General features: G+C 42.9%; 1 protein-coding gene across 1 annotated transcript in view; it reads left to right on the top strand.

The window, feature by feature from the left end:
• Positions 1 to 18,781, top strand: part of Pcca (propionyl-CoA carboxylase subunit alpha) — a 293,212-nt gene that overhangs the window by 198,863 nt on the left and 75,568 nt on the right. The window contains 1 exon segment of the mRNA XM_038310358.1: positions 10,993 to 11,091. Within this exon segment, the coding sequence (XP_038166286.1) occupies positions 10,993 to 11,091 (99 nt within the window).

Genomic DNA, 18,781 nt, shown 5'->3' with positions numbered 1-18,781 from the left:
AGATTGCTCATAAGGAGAAAAAAAAAAGCAGGAAAAATGAGTAGGTGACTCGGCTGATCACAGACCTCTGGAAGATGGAGAGGAGTTAGCTGAGTGGGAAGAAAACCAGGGACATAAGAAACGTAGAGGATGGGCTGTCTTTGAGGTTGCTCCCACTTGCTGCCCCATTCAGTAAACGATTTCTCCCTCTGGCCAGATGGTTTTGATAACTTATTTACAGTTTGGACTGGAAATCTTTGTAACTTCCTACAACTTCCAAATAGCAAGCCTGACCTATTTTCTTTCCCTTTCTGCCGTGGGAAGTTAAAGCACTCACAAAATCCATACAACAGAGTGTGCACCCTGGGCTGCTGCTGCTGATCGCCCTTGCTGGTGCCATCCTTTTATTTTTCCTGACTATTTAATCGCAGACTACAGCCCTAGAAATTAATTTGTTTTAATGTGTGTTGAGTTGCAGGGTTTGTCAGTGCCTAAATCTCCGAATCACCCCTGACCACACTTCCACACTTCTTCTCCCTCAGGGGGAGTCTCTTTAAATTTCACCTCAAGTACCAAGTCAGCTGGAGTTTGATTTACTAACAAATTGGCATTTTTTATAACTTAATTTTCTTCTATGTACTGTAACATATGTGCATGGCAGAAGATACCGTGTAGACTGAACACATTGAAGTAGGCAGGGAAATTGTGACTCAGTGAGTCAGGTCAACCAGGTATTGGAAGGTAGTTTCTCCTGGAAGGGACTGGAAGATCTTGAATGAGGAAAGTCTAGAATAAACTTGATGGGTTGGGCAGCCAGTGGAACTTGTGTATAATCGGTAAGGATAGAAAGATTTGGATATCCTTCCCTCTGGTTTAATATAGCTTGGCAGGAAGCATTTCAGTTAGAGATAAGGTAAGTGGCATCACTGGGGGTGGGACAGATTGACACTTGTGACTCCTGATTGATGCTGAAAAATCGCAGCCTCATTGCTGTGCTCACCTTGCTAAGATGAGCACTTGTGAAGAAATGTGATCCCAAACTAGGAGACACTTTATAGTGTAATTGGTCTGTACTCCCACAGCTGTCAAGGCAGTGGGATTGGGCTGCCCTACCGTGTGTTCTGTGCAGCTCTACAGAACAAGGGCTCACTTTTCCAGTCTGGAAGCTGGAAGTCCAGGATCAGTGCCCTGGCAGACCCGGGACTGGGTGAGGTTCATCGCCCTAGCTTGCAGATGGCCATCTTTTTGTTATGTCTCACCATGGCTAGGGCCAACAAGCAAGAACGCGGCACACAGATCAGGCAAACAAATTCTTGGGTCCCTATAAGAATATTGAGCCATTATGAGGGCTCACCCTTGTGACTTGATTCCCTTCTAAGATTCCATCTCCTAATCCTAAACAAGAAGGACATGGCATGAGGTGATGTAAGCCTGTATTCCTTAGCACCGTGTCAGAAAACAAGGCACGGTTAAGAAGCTGGTCCAGACAGAGAACAGAGAGACACCATCCTCAACCAGACCCCAGTCCTGCCCTAAAGGCATCACTGGTGTAGAGAAATCAAAGCAGGGTTAGATGGTAATACTGGTTGGTAATGTTAACTTCTTAGTGTGGTTGACTGCTTATGTAAGGAGAAGCTCCTGTGCGGGGAACATAAGCTAAAACACAAATGGTGTCATGCGCCATCATGCAAGTGTCCTTTGTTGCCAGAGGAATAATAGCAACCGGCAGATCTGGGCAATATGCACAGAACTGTGTGTACTAATGTTAAAGACTTTATGTATATGAAATTATCTTACAGAAAGGGTCCAGATAAAAGCTATTTGGAATATTCATTAGAAGGCTGGCAATGATTTCACCATTTTCTGCTTCCTGTTTATAAGCTATTTTAAAAATAAGACTAGTAACCACCTAAGGTTACATAGTCCATAGGCATGGTCTATGGAGCTGCCTCTGTCACCCAACAGCTGGGATTTAAGGCATGTGCCACCATGCCAGGTAGAACATAGAATATAATAATCATGCTTTGTCCAAGAATGTCATAGTGACATCTAACATCTTGTATGGAAAGAAAAATTAATTGAAAAGAACAAATAATTTAAAAGATAACTGGCAAAATGACAACCATAGCGGCAATAACAGCACTGCACATATTTGTGAATATAATACTGTCTTTAGCTCTCCTATCTAGGAAGGATTTTCCAAAATTTCCCGAGTTTCTATGGCAGTAAATGACATAATCTAATTATTCTTCATGCTAATCGTGGAAAGTATTACCAGTCCCCAGGAGACAACCTCCCAGCTACAGAGTCAGAAGTAAAGAAAGGTAATCAAATAGAGAAAGATAAAAACCCAGAGGCAAAAAAAAAAAGGTAGACGAGGTAATTTAAGTTAAGAAAAGCTGGCTAGAAACAAGCCAAGCTTAAGGCTGGGCATTTATAAGAAAGAATAAGCCTCCATGTTTACTTGCTTGGGAGCTGGGTGGTGGGCCCCCAATAGAGCCAAGAGTGAAAACAACCAAGTACAGTGTACAGGTGCTTCTGTGAATAAAGAGTCTAGATATGCCTATTCATTGATGAACAATTAAACAATGAGTGTTTGTTGTTAGTAGTTAAGACATAAAAGTGAAAACATTAAACATCTCTATAGAATAAGACTTTTCAGAACAAAAAAATGAGCATTTATAATATAGTAGCCCTCTGTCCTACTCTTTAAAGATTGAATTTTAATTTGTGTATATGTACATTTGTGTGTGTATGTTCATGTATGCATGTACACATGTGGTATGGGTGCTCAAAGAAGTCAGAAAAAGGCATCGGATCCCCTAGAGCTGGAGTTACAGGCTATGGTTACAGCCACTTGACTTGGGTGCTGAGAATAGAACTCTAGAAGAAAAGCAAACCCTGAGCTCTCTCTCCAACCCTTGTCTCAGTCTTCACCTGTCTTTACATTCCATCTGTTGTTTCAGCTTTTGATACGGATTTATGTGAATTCTCTTAGGAGTACATAGAGGTAATTGCTGCTGAGTTAATTTTATATGTAAAAAAGGAGGAGAGGATTGAGCTGGGTATGTTATATTGCAGCTTTTGTTTTTCAGCCTGAGAATCAAATCTGAAAACGGTATCTCTCTTATTCATTTTCTTTGCAGTGTGGTGATTTATAAGGTTCCTATGCCAGATTGGAATACCTATAATCCCAGCACTTGAGAAGCAGGAGGAGCAAGACTTTTTGTCTAGCCTGGGCTATGTAGGAAAACCTTGTCAAAAAATAAACAACAAAAGACTCAGGAAAGTGAAAAACTCAGTCTATTAAGGGACCGGGAACTAGGGATGCCCTTCTGGAAAGCAGTGGAGCCTCTCAGCCGTCTTTCTGATCGTCATGTGCTGGTAGGAGCAGTAGATGGAATCTCGCAGTTTTAGCTCAGGCTTACCTCTGCACAGTGCTAACCTCCTAGACATCGAGTAACACGAACAAGTAGAATTCCTATGTGGCAGAGCTGCAGGGCAATCTAGAAGAAGCATTTATTAAGCCCACACCTTCCTAGAGTTCTATCATTTGTGGAGCAGGGCTGGGAAACACTTTGTTTTGGGGTTTTACGTTCCTAATGCTTAGTAGTTTTTAAAAGCTTACCAGGTGCCACCGCATCAGAAGCAGCAGCGTTTGACTGTGTCAGGTGATAACTCGTAGGAAGTCCTTTGTGTTGTTGGTTTTTAGTGATAATGTAAGTAATCTCGGCCCAATGCCATACAAATACAGAGTGTGTATTTTTCCCCGAGATGACGTGGGTAGGAAAAACCAAACGTTCCAAATGCTCACAGGAAATGTTTCGCCAGCATCGCCCGTGCCCCAGAGGCAGCTGGCTGTTTCCAGTGAAACGCAGGCTTAGATGGCTAAATGTGGAAAATACCTTCTGGAAACTGAAAGAATTGTTTATGGAGTGCCTTAAATGTTCTTATTTTGAATAACTTTCGACTAAACCTATCTCTGATTATGCTGGGAGAAAGTCTTCAGAAAATCAAGCCAGTGAAGTTTATTTCATAACTCCCACCCACCATAGCCAAGCTCCAATTCAGCCAAATTTATAACACCCGTGACTTTAAATTAGCATCTCATCTTTTAGGTGATTGCAGAATGGTAAGGCACCCGATGCCCTTACACGCCCAACTGCATGTTGTTGTCAGGTGGTGGCATCAACATGTCCCTTTTGTTTCGGGTTTGGAAATGACCATTTCCATGTTTATACAAAATTGCCCTGGCTTTGGGGAGAACCTTTTGGAGACCCTGCAGGGCTTCGGGGGGGGGGGGGGGTTGTGCAGAGCTCAGGTTTTGGTGGGAGTGACAGTGACCTGATGGAAAGAGGTTGGCCTCGTGGGGAGATCCCCTCCCGCCCTCTACTACTGAAGCTGTCCTTTTGTTTTCTCTGCATCTCTCCACCTTCCTTTTCCTTTGTCTCTGTATCCTCTGCTTGTGATCACCTGATTCTTAAATATTCTTGAATATTGATCTTTCCTGGAATATTCTACCCTCTTCTTGCCGGCACTGAAACCATGTATAATTTCCCTCTCATAGTATGTGTACCCCAGAAATGACTCTTCCTCTCTCTTGAAAATCCCTTCTCAGAACCTCTTCAGTCTGCTGCGCTGCTGCCCCTTCCCGGGGCGACCTTCAGATTCCCTTCTGTGCACTCTCTGCTTGCAGCAGAAGACAAGTGGCCAGTGTGTGTTCTGGCTCTCTGCCTCAGTGTGACCATTGGTGTTTGTATTTAACTCTAGCTGCCCATAGCCAGCTTGGCTGTCCTGGCTTGTAATCACCGTTTGCTACAGACACCCGTGAGGCAGTATCCCGTGCTAAGGGTGGATTCACTCCTGCCTATCTGTGTGTGTTGTCCAGTGTTGCCTGCCTGTCTGTGTGTGTTGTCCAGTGTTGCCTGCCTGTCTCTGTGTGTTGTCCAGTGTTGCCTGCCTGTCTGTGTGTGTTGTCCAGTGTTGCCTGCCTGTCTGTGTGTGTTGTCCAGTGTTGCCTGCCTGTCTGTGTGTGTTGTCCAGTGTTGCCTGCCTGTCTGTGCGTGTTGTCCAGTGTTGCCTGCTTCTCGCCACAGGGCTTTTATTTTGTTCTCCTTTGGGATTAAAAAATGTTTTTGTGTGTATGTTATATGATATTTATATGTGTGCCATTTATGTGAATATGGGTGTGTGTGCTATGGTGTGCATGTCGAGATTAGAAGATAACGTGTGTTAGTCTCACCTTCTACCTTGTTTTAGATAGTCTTTTTTCATTGCTGTGTACAACAGGCTGGCTGACTTGTGAGCCTCTGAGGATTGTACCAGGCTTTTTTTTCTTTGGGGTCTCCAACCAGCTCCCAAATCATGATACAGAGGCTATTAGTTTTGAATGCTCAGCCTTAGCTTAGCTCCTTTCTGGCTCGTTCTTTAAACTTAAATTAACCTGTTTCTCTTCATCTCCCTTTTGTGTTGGGCTTTTTACTTTTCTTTCTCTATGTCTTACTTTCCCTGCTTCTCGTGTACCGACTTCTTGCCCTGGGTGTCTCCCTTGTTCTCTCCTCTCCTCTCTCATTTTTTTTCTTCTCTTCTTTCTGAGCCTAGATTTCTCCTCCTATCTATTCTCTCTGCCTGCTAGCCCTACCTATCCTTTCTCTGCCCAGGTGTTGACTGTTCAGCTCTTTATTAGACCAATCAGGTGCCTTAGGAAGGCAAGGTGAAACAGATGCAACATAACTTTACATAATTAACACACATCCTTACATCGTTAAACAAATGTAGCATAAACAAAAGTCACACACCTTTACACAGTTAAAGTAATATTCTGCAGCCTAAGCATATGTAACACATCTTTGCCTAGCTACAATACTATTCTCCAGCAGAGGATTCTCCCGTCTCCTATGCTATGGAGATAGCACCAGGGTTACAGATAGAGGATATTGTGTCCAGCTTTATCTGTGATCTGGGGATTTAAACCCAGGTCTTCACATTTGTGTGTAAGTACTTTACCCACTAAGCTATCTTACAGGACTGGATTTCTTTGGGAAAACATTATATCCTCCTTGGTATATTCCTTTGCACACCCGAATACTAGTACATTTATCTAATTCCAATGCATCTTTCTAGTCTTAGCTCAAAGGCCACCTCAGAGAGAGATACCTTCCTGTTGGGAAATAAAGAATAGTGAGAATTTTAAAATTACTGCATATCACTGGAGACTGGGGATATAGTTCAGAGTAAATCACTTGCCTAACTTAAAAGAAGCCCTGGATCTCCATGCCAACACTGTAATCAAATAAGCAGACAATAAATTGCTTCATTTTAAAGATAGCTGTTTTGTTCCTTGGTTGTCTTCCAGGACCTGGGACAGAAGAATTGGGTGTTCATGTCAAGCCTGGGCTACATCCAAGCCTGGACTGTATTCAAGACCCTGTCTCAAAAAGCATACAAAACAACAACAAAAAGTACATGTGCCTAGTGTTTTCTTCAGAAAGGATGACACTATATATATTCTGTATTTCTTTGAGAGTAGTTTTACTTTAGTATCTATAAAGAACTCATTTTGAGAACCCCCTCCAAGTCCCTACATTGCAGAGAGTATATTTTTATATCTCAAGGAAACCTTCGCTGGGTATAAAATTGGTTACTTTGTTTCCTTTGATCTGCTTGGAACAAACTACTCTGAGGTCTTCTGTGTTGGTGTTGCCCTTGGTTAATTAAGCCAACTTAATTTTTTTTTCTTGTGTATAGATTCTTATTTTTACCCAAGTAGTCATAATTATTTCTTTAGGCATTATTCTCATAAGCCTACACATTAAATTTTTTTTGAAAAGTTACTCTGGCTGGGTATAGTGGCACACACCTTTAATCCCAGCACTTGGAAGGCAGAGGCAGGCAGATCTCTGTAAGTTTCTGGCTAGTCTGGTCTATATAGTGAACTCTAGGCCGGCCATAGCTATATAGTAAGATTCTGTCTCAAAAAACAAACAACAAACAGGAAAGTCACTTTGTCTTATCTTTGGCTTCATATATTTCCCTTTGCATTATATGCCTTTTTGAAGAAGGCAATTATATATCTTTTGTATTGTTTTCCTTCTCCATGTCTGTTTTCTTGACTGTTGCCTTTATATTACTGGCTCTATCTTGTTGTGTAGAGTTTCTCTATGTCCTGGTATTTCTTTTTAGTCACATTCTATTTCTGGTCACTTCTTCATGTGGCTTTTATCTCTATAGTGTTATTTTTCTCTTCATTTTTTTTTCTGAGCTCTACCAGCTTGCTTTTCGTTTCCTTCTGTTATTGTATAATCTCTTCTTTGAACCTTTGTTTTTCTTCTTTGAGATGTTTTTTTAAAGAAGGTCACATTTCCTATGGTTGCTTTGAGTCTTTGGAGAACTATTTATTTGAAGCCTTCCTGTGTTTCTTTGAGTAGTTGTTCTTGTATTATATGCTCCTAATTTATTTACCCTTTTCTCTTATAAAATTTTCCTCAGTCATATCTCAAGATGCAGTATTGGCTATTTGCTTATCACTGTCTGTGTTGAATTAGGGAAGCCTGGCTAGAAGCAGAGGTTGCACTTTCCTCAAGCTGGTTCTCTTTGAACACATCTGATCTTGGTTCCTTCTGTGGCAGGGCTTCTTTCGCATTCGTGGTTGTCACTGAAGAGGTAGGGTGGTGGTTAGTTCAGCAAGGTTCTCAGTGTAGTACTGAGGAAATGCCTCCCATCCTCCATCTGTTTATCTGGTGATCGTGGAAGATTGGAGTGAGTACCATATAAGATGTAACACCCAGAGTTCCTCTGCTCAGTCTGCCCTAACTTTCCATGGATGCAAGCTGTGGTACTTTTGCTCCTTGGTGGATTGTCCACACAAGTGAGTTTCACCATCTGATAAGAGTATCAATAAAGTCATTGCATCTATTGTCCACTAAATGTGTGTTGGTAGAGGCTGCTCTTTCATTCCTGACCACTCAGACCCAAATTAATCACACAGAAACTGTATGAATTAAAACACTGCTTGGTCTATTATCTCGGGCTTCTTATATAAGTAACTTACATCTTAAATTAACCCATTCATATTATTCTGTATTTTACCATGAGGCTCGTGGTTTATCAGTAAGGTTCCAGCCGGTGGGTGTCTTTCTCCTACGCTACATGGTATCTTTCTGACTTTGCCTTCTTTCCTCCTTTATCTCTGCTTGGAATTCCCCACCTTGCTCTATTCTGCACTGTCATAGACCCAAGCAGCTTCTTTATTCAATAGCCAATAAAAGTAACACATATACAGAAGGACTTCTACACCAAATGTGTCATGGGGAAATCTGATTACAGATAGGGGCCAAGAAAGGCATGGGGTGGTTTTTGGGACATCCCTTCATTTAATATTTGCAAAAGTACTTCATGCTAATTACCGAAGTTTTGACAGCTTTCTTGCTTCAGAGGTAGTGAAATCACAAATTTTGTGCTGATTTCTTATCTAGTTTATAAGGAAATGTGGTCTCTTTTTTTTCTCAGTCATGTAGAGACTTCTCTGCTGTTAGTAGAGAGGAAAGAATGCAAGCTTCCTTGTGAACTGGACTTTGTTTCCCTTCTGTGCAGAGATACTCTTCCAGGCACTGGTGTTTCATGCTTCTTCCTCTGCCCCCAGACCCCAGCAAGGTAGAGTTTAGGTGCATGTGCCAGGAACATTAGAACAGTAGAGTTTAGGTGCATTGCCAGGAACATTAGAACAGTAGAGTTTAGGCGCATGTGCCAGGAGCATTAGAACAGGAGTCAGAGCCATGTCAAGATGATGATGGGCAGAAGCCTTCTAGGTCTGTACTGCCGGGCTCTGGGCCATTGGCTCTTGAGTAGCAACTCGTGGTCTCATTTGCGCTTTTCTGTGCTCCGACTGCATTGGAGAGACTTCTCCTGCCCACAGTCGCTGCCGTGTGCTGCAGTCATGCACTCTCCTGTGCCAGGTGATCCTCATCCTGACTTAGACCTGACTGATCTAAGACACGTAGAAACTTCCAGATTCCTATCAAGTGCAGTGAAGTCACTTCTTAGTAAGCAGTGTCATGAAGCCTTCAACCGTCTCTGGCTGTGCCCTCGAGCTTGAATCCTTTTAGGGTGGCCAGTACTTGACAGAAACAGCAAGTCTTTGTTCACTGTTGCCTCTGTCTGTCTCTGAGGGGTCCAACAGAAAGACATCTAATTTTACAGAGTTGGCTGCAGCTTGGAGAGATAGTGGGGGATTGCATATACCTTGGTTCTGATTTAGGCAACTTGGGCAGGTGTTTACAGGCTTAGAATTGTACAGGTCCCTCCTCCCTCAAAGTCCATCGGCCACTGGGCTGTGGAAGGGGCAAGCAGGGCCTTGTCCAGTCTGTGAGTAGTACAATGGTATAATGGAGATCGCTCTCTAGGAGATGACTTGAGTGAGTCACCTCAGCTCTATTCCAGAGTGTAGGGAATATATAGGCTTGTGGACGGTAGTTGGGAAATTGCCTAATTTGCATCAATCAGCAGGCTTTGTGATAGCATAAGGTTCCTAGTACAAGTCTTAGTTATCTGCGGAAGCACAGTCCTACCATAATGCTCCTAGCACAGTGTCTAATTACCATATGGGCCGTGTACGCGTGTGTGTGCGTGTGTGTGCGCGCACGTGCGTGTGTGTGTGCGTGTGTGCGTGTGCGCGTGTGTGCGTGTGCGCGTGTGCGCGTGTGCGCGTGTGCGTGTGTGTGTGTGTGCGCGCGTGTGTGTGTGCGCGTGTGTGCAGGGAGCTTCTGCAGGGAACTGCCCCTCCAGGGTCACACTAGGGGGCACTGGGCCTAGAGACAGACTCTACATAAGGTCAGGTAGAGAACAGGGTGCCTTCTGCCAGCGGGTGAGATGAGGTGGGAGTCCTCCATGTTACCATGCTCTGAGAGAGCTGCCAGGCCATGGTGGACTCCCATTTCCGTTGGTAGGGCCTCCCGGCTGAGCAGTAGTATCATTTGCAGCCTATCTCTTGAAGCAGAGTCAGAAAAAGAACCTTTTCGTTGAGTGGTTCTTTTTGAGACAGGGTGTCTCTATAGCTTTCGAGCCTGTCCTGGAACTAGCTCTTATAGACCAGGCTGGCCTCGAACTCAGAGATCCACCTGCCTCTGCCTCCCAAGTGCTGGGATTAAAGGTGTGCACCACCACCACCCAGCTCCTTTGGTGAGTGTTTTAAGTTAAACTTGATTTTTTTCTATTCAGCTACTTTGATGTTACTTACTTAGAAATTAAAAATGTCTCTCTACTTTTATCTCTGATTTGAAAAATTAGGGCCTTTATTATGATAGTTTGGTAATAATTTTTGGGCCACACATGGTGTTGCATGCCTTTAATCCTGGCATTTGGGAGGCAGAGGTGGGTAGATCTCTGTGAGTTCAAGGCCAGCCTGATCTACCAAGTGAGTTCCAGGACAGCTAGAGCTACAACATGGAAAACCCTGTCTCAAAAAATACAAAACAAAATGAACAAAAAATTATGATTGTCAACTTATGGTAGAACTTTGCAAAGTTTGAATAGACTGGCGGTCAGCACCAGAGAGGCTTGTCTAATTAAGGTGTGTGCTTAATTAAGATAACAGTGCTTAGTCTGTCATTAAAATTAGCACCGAGAAAGTTCTTCGTTGGTCCTTGGAGAGGACATTATATGCAAGCCCTGTTGTGTGGGTTGCAAGTGTCACTGGAATTTATATGCATTACTTGTCTAATTGCAGTAAATGTAGCATGTCCAGCCAGGTTTTGAGTTAGAAGGCTGTTTGTTACTTACTGGAAGTCACTTGAAGCCTCAGTTCCCAGAGGCAGCTGTTCACAGGGCCTTCACCTCTCCCCAGAGATGGCTGGGGAGACTCTGTTGCTGGCCCCTGTCTTTCATGGCTGCAGCAGTAAACATGACAGGTTGTTTGGAAGCCATCTGTTAAAATGGCTGCTGCTTTGCCTGCAGCAGTGAACTTGATCAGTTTCCTGTCTTTCTCCGTGGTAACAGTCCCATCTCGTGTCACAACAGGTGGAAGTTGATGGGTCGCAACTAAACGTGACCAGTACGTGGAACCTGGCTTCACCTTTATTGTCTGTCAGCGTTGACGGCATGCAGAGGACTGTGCAGGTACGTTCACACGGTTTACTTAGAAAGTCCCCATGCGGCTAATACTGACACAATGAGGAAAAGCTACTTCTTTCATTGTGTGCTTTTTGTACTTGTAAAAGTTTTTTTTCTTCTTATACTAGAGGACTTTAGGCTGTGTCTTGATTTCAGAGAATATTGTCTTTCTTTCTCATTTTCTTTTTCTTTTTTTCTTTCTTTCTTTCTAACAACCTTACAAAGCCATTGCATTATATTTTGCTGGAAGTAAATAATCCCACAGGCTTCTTTAAAAATTACTAGATAAGAAGTTACCTTTTTCATTGTAGGTTTTTAATTATAAATCAGGGTTTGCATAGGTTACCTTTTTTTTTTTAATACAGTTGAAATTATGCAGTCTTAGGTTAGGAGAAACATGACCATGCAGATTGACCATAACATATATCTTAGAAAATTAGTATTGTAATTTGGGGGTCCCCCCCCACCAATGTACAGTGTCTTCCTCTGAGCAGGTGCCTTGAAGCCAAGAGTAGATGGCATAGTCTTTGTAATCGCTGACCTCCATTTGAAGTAGAGAATCATCAGCGGAGCTAAAACCACAACGGATGCCTCATCCAGGCCAAAGGCTGCTGGAGAACCAGACTCTAAACAAAAGCAGAAGAAAATGTGGTTATTACATATGAGTAAGAACCTTGAATCCCCATAGCATCGAATGCTGGTTCTCCAACTCAATTTTACATAGAACACAAAAGAACCACAGCTGTGTTAGGCCGCGTCCGTACCTGTCTCGGCTGTGTTAGGCCACGTCCGTCCATACCTGTCGGTCTCGGCTGTGTTAGACCGCGTCCATCCATACCTGTCGGTCTCGGCTGTGTTAGACCGCGTCCGTACCTGTAGGTCTCTACTGACGGAGGCTATGGACGGAGGACTCCAACTCTGTGGTAGACATCTGCTGACTGAGCGGCTCCCAAGCCACACTCCCCTGCTGTGTCATCTGTGTGCGTCTGAGAACTTGAACTCCCAGCACAGAGTTCGTGATGTTTGGTCTTCTCCCTGAATGATATATTACTCCTATATCCTAGCTCTTTGCCTCATTTTATTTCTAACTTTATAAACTATGAGAAGAGACCCTGGAAAAATATCACTATACGCTTTCACGCTACTTAAATCCATTTGTTGGGGCTTAGGGATGTGGTTCAGTAGCATCATGTTTGTCTAGCATGGACAGCACCCTGAATTTGATCGTTAGTGTTGCAGAAAACCAAGTGTGGTATAATCCTGGCACTTGGGAAAATGAAGCCCACCCATAGCTCATTTCAAGGAGATACAGCACATCCTGGTTATTCTGGCTTCCACCATAGAGTTGAGGGCACACAGTCCTTTGAGTCCACATGTGCGTTTCCTATCCTCCTGAGACTATAATATGATCATGTAATTTCCCCTAACTGCACTGTCTCTACAGTCTACCATTTACCTCTAATTGTTTTCCCAAGCTAATGAAATTTACACAGAAGCTCAATGGAGACCAGCCCGGGCTACATAACAGCCTGTGTAAACAAGCAAGCAAACCACCACAAACAAGCAAACCAATGAACGAGTGGATAATAAATGCATTAGTTATTGTATCTTCAAAATGGTGGTTCTGTGGTACCTATGGTCAGTAGCATATTCCCCACTGATGGTTGTGGTTGGGTCACGTGAAGTTCGCTTGTTATGTATTTAGGTATACAGTATGACCCTCAGTGGTGAGAAGACATAGCAGTTCTCTTCAAGGTTTCCTGTCATGGCACTTTTTACTTCCTTCTTTGTATCCCTGATGATAGTTGTCTTGGTGGCATTAGAATTTCAGTCAGACATGTGTTTAGAAAAATCACCATTTCCCCTAGAAAATCCATTGTCCCTGCATGATGTTCATGCAATTTTATTTTTTATTTTGTAAGTCCTTTCTGCAAAGAGCATCCACATACCTGGAATATCAAACCCATTGAGGCATCCCCTGGATTTGTTGAAAGTAATCGTGGGACCAAGCTAGTGCTCTGTAAGTGGATGTGAACTCTCTCAGAAACATCATGGTGCATCAGCAAAACTATCATCTGCTAAAATTAAGATAGAACATTTTTTTCCTTACAAACAGGAATGATTTTTTTATGTACTTCTTGTGGAGTTGGACTCAGCTGACTTGGCAAACTAACACATGGTCTTTGTGGAGTGAGTGTGAGCCACAAGTGATGATCAGCATGAAGCATGAGTGTGCCTGGGCTGCATAGGCATCATCTGAAGCTCAGTGATGATCAGCATGAAGCATGAGTGTGCGGGCTGCATAGGCATCATCTGAAGCTTAGTGCACATAGAGAATGTTCTAATCTTCCTAATGCTACACAGCAGATGGTCTCCTCACTTCTTCTCAATGAGACCCCAAGAGTCAGAGAAAGGAAGTGACTTACTTAAGGTCATCTAGCTAATACGGTGTAGAGCAGAGATTTAAACCCACATAGTCTCCCTGTAAGGCTTCCCGTGCAGGAGCCTGAGCCAGCTGTGTGACTGCACTATGCTCTGCTTCTTGCTATTTTCCCTGCCAGAGTGCGGAAGAGCCGCTGGGATGCCTTGTTAAGCCTAGGCTGTGGGCACACCTGCACACCTGACTAATTCATAGGTCTAGACTCCGTCTGTACCTCTAGCCGGTTCTTAAGTGATACTCAGGATGCTGGCCTGGGATCCACAGTTAAAAGAGCTGCTTCACACATGTGCCATCACGAGTAAGCTGAGGGGTGAGGGCTGAGGGAGTAGCCAAATCCAACAGAGCCTAATATCACTGTGGACTCTGCTCAGGCCTAGGGCCAGTAGGGTCCGTGGGGGTCTCCAGTGGGAAAGTGATATCACTGGTAAGCCTCATGGGCACCCTATTTTCTTTAAACTCTCTTTTCTTTCAAAAGCAATTTGGCCTACTATGTACAGTCACTTGGCTAAGAAGTTTTATATGTGGTCCCCATCCTTCAGTTGATCTGAAGGTGCTGCTCTCACTTGGCTTGTGACTTGCTTCTTGCCAAGCTCCCGGCATACATGAGGCCGGGTGGCTGGATGGGCAGAGGACAAGTCAGGGGGTGGTTCCAGAATTTCTGAAGTAAGTCTGCCTTAGCTGTCCTTTGATCCCAAGATTTAGATTTCTCTTCTCCCAAACCTTCCCCTAGGTAACCATGTTCCTTAGACAGCCTTCTTGGGTATTTTGTAGGGTCTCTCTAGTTCTTGACCTCCACATTGGTAGGATCCACAGCCGTAAGACAGCCAGGCGGGTTTAGCTCATACAGACCCACCACGGTTCCTGTTCGCTGCTATTTGCTCTGGGCAGCACCTAAGCTGCTCCAGGCCAGTGGTACCACCTTCTGATGGGCATAGATCTGGAGAGCAGCAGAAGTGTCTCCAGCTGCCCCTCTCCTCTCTCTAAGGCCCATGCACACCACGGCCTCCCTCTCACCTATCTGGTGCTCATTACTCATCGCCCAGAGACAGCCGCTCTGCGAGGCTTGGATTATGCCATATGCACCAAGCTGCTGCTGCAGCCTTTTCTTCTCTGACTTAGGATCCTATGCTTGCAGAGAACCCTGATCACTGCTGATAAGCAGGGAGCAGTCTGTCTAATAGGAGTGGACATTGAAAACTGTTGGGCAGAATTGAAGGTCCTCCCTCATTGACTGCCTTATTTTTCCTATTTATCTGATGAGTAAGTTTTCCTCAGATATCATCTGTAGAAAATAAAGTGACAGTATTCACAATTTATTTGCTTTCCCTGCCATGTGTCTGCTAGTGTCCCCTAGGTCTAGGGTCTGTTAGTTTTACTGAAGAAATGCTTCTGGGTGACCTGGAAACCCTGCACTCTCCTGTGCTGTGTGACAAGATGCATGTAGATATTCAAGTCCCCTGTTTTACAGCTCTGCATTAAATAGTCCTTCTCAGCAGAGATGGAATGTAAGCCTCATACAAAATTGTCTATTTTTCTTCTTTTATTTCATTTGTATATTTTTATGAGCTATATTTTTAAAGTTAAAAAGTGAAATTAATATTAATGTACCCTATATAAATATACTTGTATATTCTAGAATATATGCAAAATACAATATGAAATTTATGTGATCCTAGGAAACACACAGATGTCTGGCATGTGTGTTAGGTACACCATCTCAAACCAGACTACCAAAACAATGAAGTTATAGTTAACAGAAATATCTATTATATCACTATAGTTTATTTTAAAGATTTACTGTGTTTTGTATAAGCATTTGCCTTTCCTTATGTATATATCTGCATCAGTTGCATGCCGATATACAGGGAGCCTAGAAGAAGCAATACACTCCCCAGGAACTGGCATCACTTACTGTTGTGCGCTATAGTGTAAGCACTGGGAACTGAACCTGGATCCTCTGCAAGAATAGCAAGTGTTCCCAGCCACTAAGCCATCTCTCCAACCCCTATCGTTTTAAAATTACAATCAAATTGATCGAAATACAATTGAAATTTTAATTCCACAGTCATTTGAAGAAGTCCCAGGTGACTGGTGTGACTGTTGCTGAGACAATTGCCTGTTAAACCATCTATAAACCAGAGTGTTTCAGATAAAATCATACAGGGTTTTTCATTTTGTTTGTTTCAGTGTTCCCTCCGTGTGTCAACCATGGTTGTGATATTTATCACTTACAAATTAATTGGGTTAAGGAGCTGGTAAATTGCTTGCATTGCAAGCCCAGGACCTGCGTCCTGTCCCCAGCACACATGGAAAACGCCAGTCATGGAGAAGCATGCTTGCTATCCTAGCTCTGGGCAATCGGAGACGGAGGATCCCTGCACTTGCTAGCCAGCCAGCCTAGCCTAGAGCACGCGTTCCTGGTCAGTTAGAGCCCCTCTCACAAGACAAGGTACAAGGTGCCTAAGACATGATACCTGGGGCGAGTTTTGGCTGCCACACACAAGTGTGCACACATGAGCATGTACGTGCATGCACAGATAGAACCATACAAGCATGTAATGTCACCACCTCCTGCATACACACAGATTAATTGGAGTAACAGAATTAATGAAGGATGGATAAATGAGTTGAGTTCATTTTAAAGCCAAAGATAGATTTCCCAACAAAAACCAGAGCTTTTCATACAAGATGAATGATTTTCTGCCTGAAGGGCTTAACTCAAGTGGGAAAGAACATGGAGATATGCTATGTCCTCTGTGTGGAGTTCACTTTCTGTCTCCTCCCTGTGTGCAGAGAGGAGCATGCTGAATTAACAGAACTTTTTCTTGTCATTATCGGTATTATCGCTAGGCCCGTGTTCCCTTCCTGTGTACCTTTCTTTGAGCGACTCAAAGCGTTTTCCATTTCTTACACTGTGATTTGCTTGCTGGATCCAGCGTGTTTCTTGTTAGCCATTCACAGACTAGATTTTCATTTCGTGCAGTCACGTTGTCAGACATTCCCAGGCAGAGTGGGCCGACTGCCTCTGGCCTGCTTTTTTGTGCGACCATTTCTTCTACCCACCTGCTCCCAGCAGGCCATCTTCAGGCCTGAAGAGTAGCTAACACTTTTGAGAGTATCCTAAGATCCTGCTAAGGTCTAACCGGTTCTGCATGGTGTGATGGGGAGCTATTCACCCACAGACTTTTGAAAACTGGCTTTTCCTTTCTCTTATTCCCACTTAAATGTTTCCAAGAGAAAATAATTTTATTATAAGTGATCTTAAAGAGCAGATTGCAGCCTTCATGCATCCTGTGTTGAATAAGTCATTGTTAAGTAACTAAGTGGAATTAATTTTCCTCATTAAAACAGATAAATTTGGAAAATCGTCACACAAATCTCATGACATTTACTGCAAAATAACAGATTAAATGGATTATTTGTGAACTAATTGGAGTATTAAATAGATTATATAACATGATAACTTAATGTGCTTACTAAGCCTAGGTAACCATGTGGACTATTACCCAAGCACCGAATATGAAGAAAGGTCAGTATGATACAGGCTGTGTGCATGTCTATGGTATATTTACAAATGCATAGCTGCACAGAAATTGAAGGAACTTTTTGAAACAGCTGCAACATCCTGGTTTTTACTGAATTTTTTGTTTTAGTTTTCCATTTTAGAACGATAAAAATAAATATTTTCTTTGTCAGTGTTTTAGATTAAAATGTCCCTCACAGGATCGGAAAACAAACTTTAGTTTTAATCCTAGTTCCTGTGTGTTTATGCTGAAGTTAATTTTTGTGTTCATCTGTGTGTGCATGTATATGCGTGTCTTCTTGGATGCATGCTGGGGATTGATCACGATATGAACTATATCCCCTGCCCTTGAAATTAATTTTTTAATTGGACAGTTGAATGATGGGGCTCATAGTTTTGCTTATCTTTGCAAGCACATGCTTGTGCACAGAATCTGCTTCATTGCATGTTTCCAGCCTGAACATAAATGTTTTCCCTGTTTTTAAGATGTTTCTCCTCACCCCACCCCTCTTAGAAGTAATTAGCTGTTATTTTGTACTGTATGCATGTGATTACTCTGGAGTCACCAAATGTAATATGAACCCATGTATTTAGTTGTGTCAGATATATAAATAAATAACACAATAAGCAGGGGTTAGTGTTTTTTCCTAAAGAAGTAGGAAATGAAAGAGTAATTATTAACCATCTCCTTTTCACTTTCCTGAAAACATCAATTACGGTTACACATCTTAGGAACAGGCTCCCCAGCAGAACAGAAATAGCTGCTTTCACTATGTTTCAAAAATTTTAATCACAGTTTAACAGCTGGGATGTATGGATGCCTGTAATTTAAGGCATTAACTCCGAGGCAGGACTACCTGCCTCTGGACAGCAGTCCCGGGAGCCGAGCGCGTCTCTGTCTTAGCAATGGGTTTTATAATTCGGAGATGTTCATTAATTTAACAGAGCAGAAAATAGCTTCCTGAATCCTCTACACGTACTCACATCTTGTCCTTTACTGTTAACTAGACAATTACATTTTAGTTGCTGAGAGAGGAAGAGAATTTTGAAGGCTGTAGGCACCAACTGTGTAGATGAGGAAAAGAGAGGAGGAGCAGTAGTGGCGCATGCCTTTATTCTGGTCTCCAGAGCTACACAGGGAAACCCTGTCTTGAAAAACTGAGGGGGGGGGGGGAGAGATTGTCAAGTTGTAAATCAGGGAGGGAGCCAAGGACACTTCCTTCTCCACCTTATTTGTGATGGTTTTACCCTAGTAAGGATTTTGGGAATGCTTGCTTTATTGTTTTGAGTGTTGCTGCTTTCCTGAGTAGGTAGGTTTGCTAATTATGCATTTGTTGAAGTTGTTTTGTGAACAGAATCTTTTAGTTTTCATTCTGAAGAAATGAATAGCGTAGATGTTAGAGTAGAGTCAATATAAGGAAAGAAGGACTTTTTTTTTTGTTTTTGTTTTTTGAGACAGGGTTTCTTTGTAGCTTTGAAGTATGTCCTTGGAACTAGCTCTTGTAGACCAGGCTGGCCTCAAACTCAGAGATCCGCCTGCCTCTGCCTGGGAGTACTGGGATTAAAGGCGTGCGCACCACCACCTGACAACAAGGAAATTTTTATCCGGCTTTCAAATATCACTTTAAACTTGAAAAGGAGGCAGTTGAAATAGGTAGAAGGCAGCTATGTTTCAGGAATGTCTGTCTTCTTACTAAAGTTTTGCTAGCTTCTCAGGTGTGGCCGAGGCAGTT

The sequence above is a fragment of the Arvicola amphibius genome, chromosome 13, assembly GCF_903992535.2.
Source record: "Arvicola amphibius chromosome 13, mArvAmp1.2, whole genome shotgun sequence".
NCBI classification, from domain to species: domain Eukaryota; kingdom Metazoa; phylum Chordata; class Mammalia; order Rodentia; family Cricetidae; genus Arvicola; species Arvicola amphibius.
Note: the sequence above shows the minus strand (reverse complement) of the source record. Positions and strands in the feature narration are given on the sequence as shown.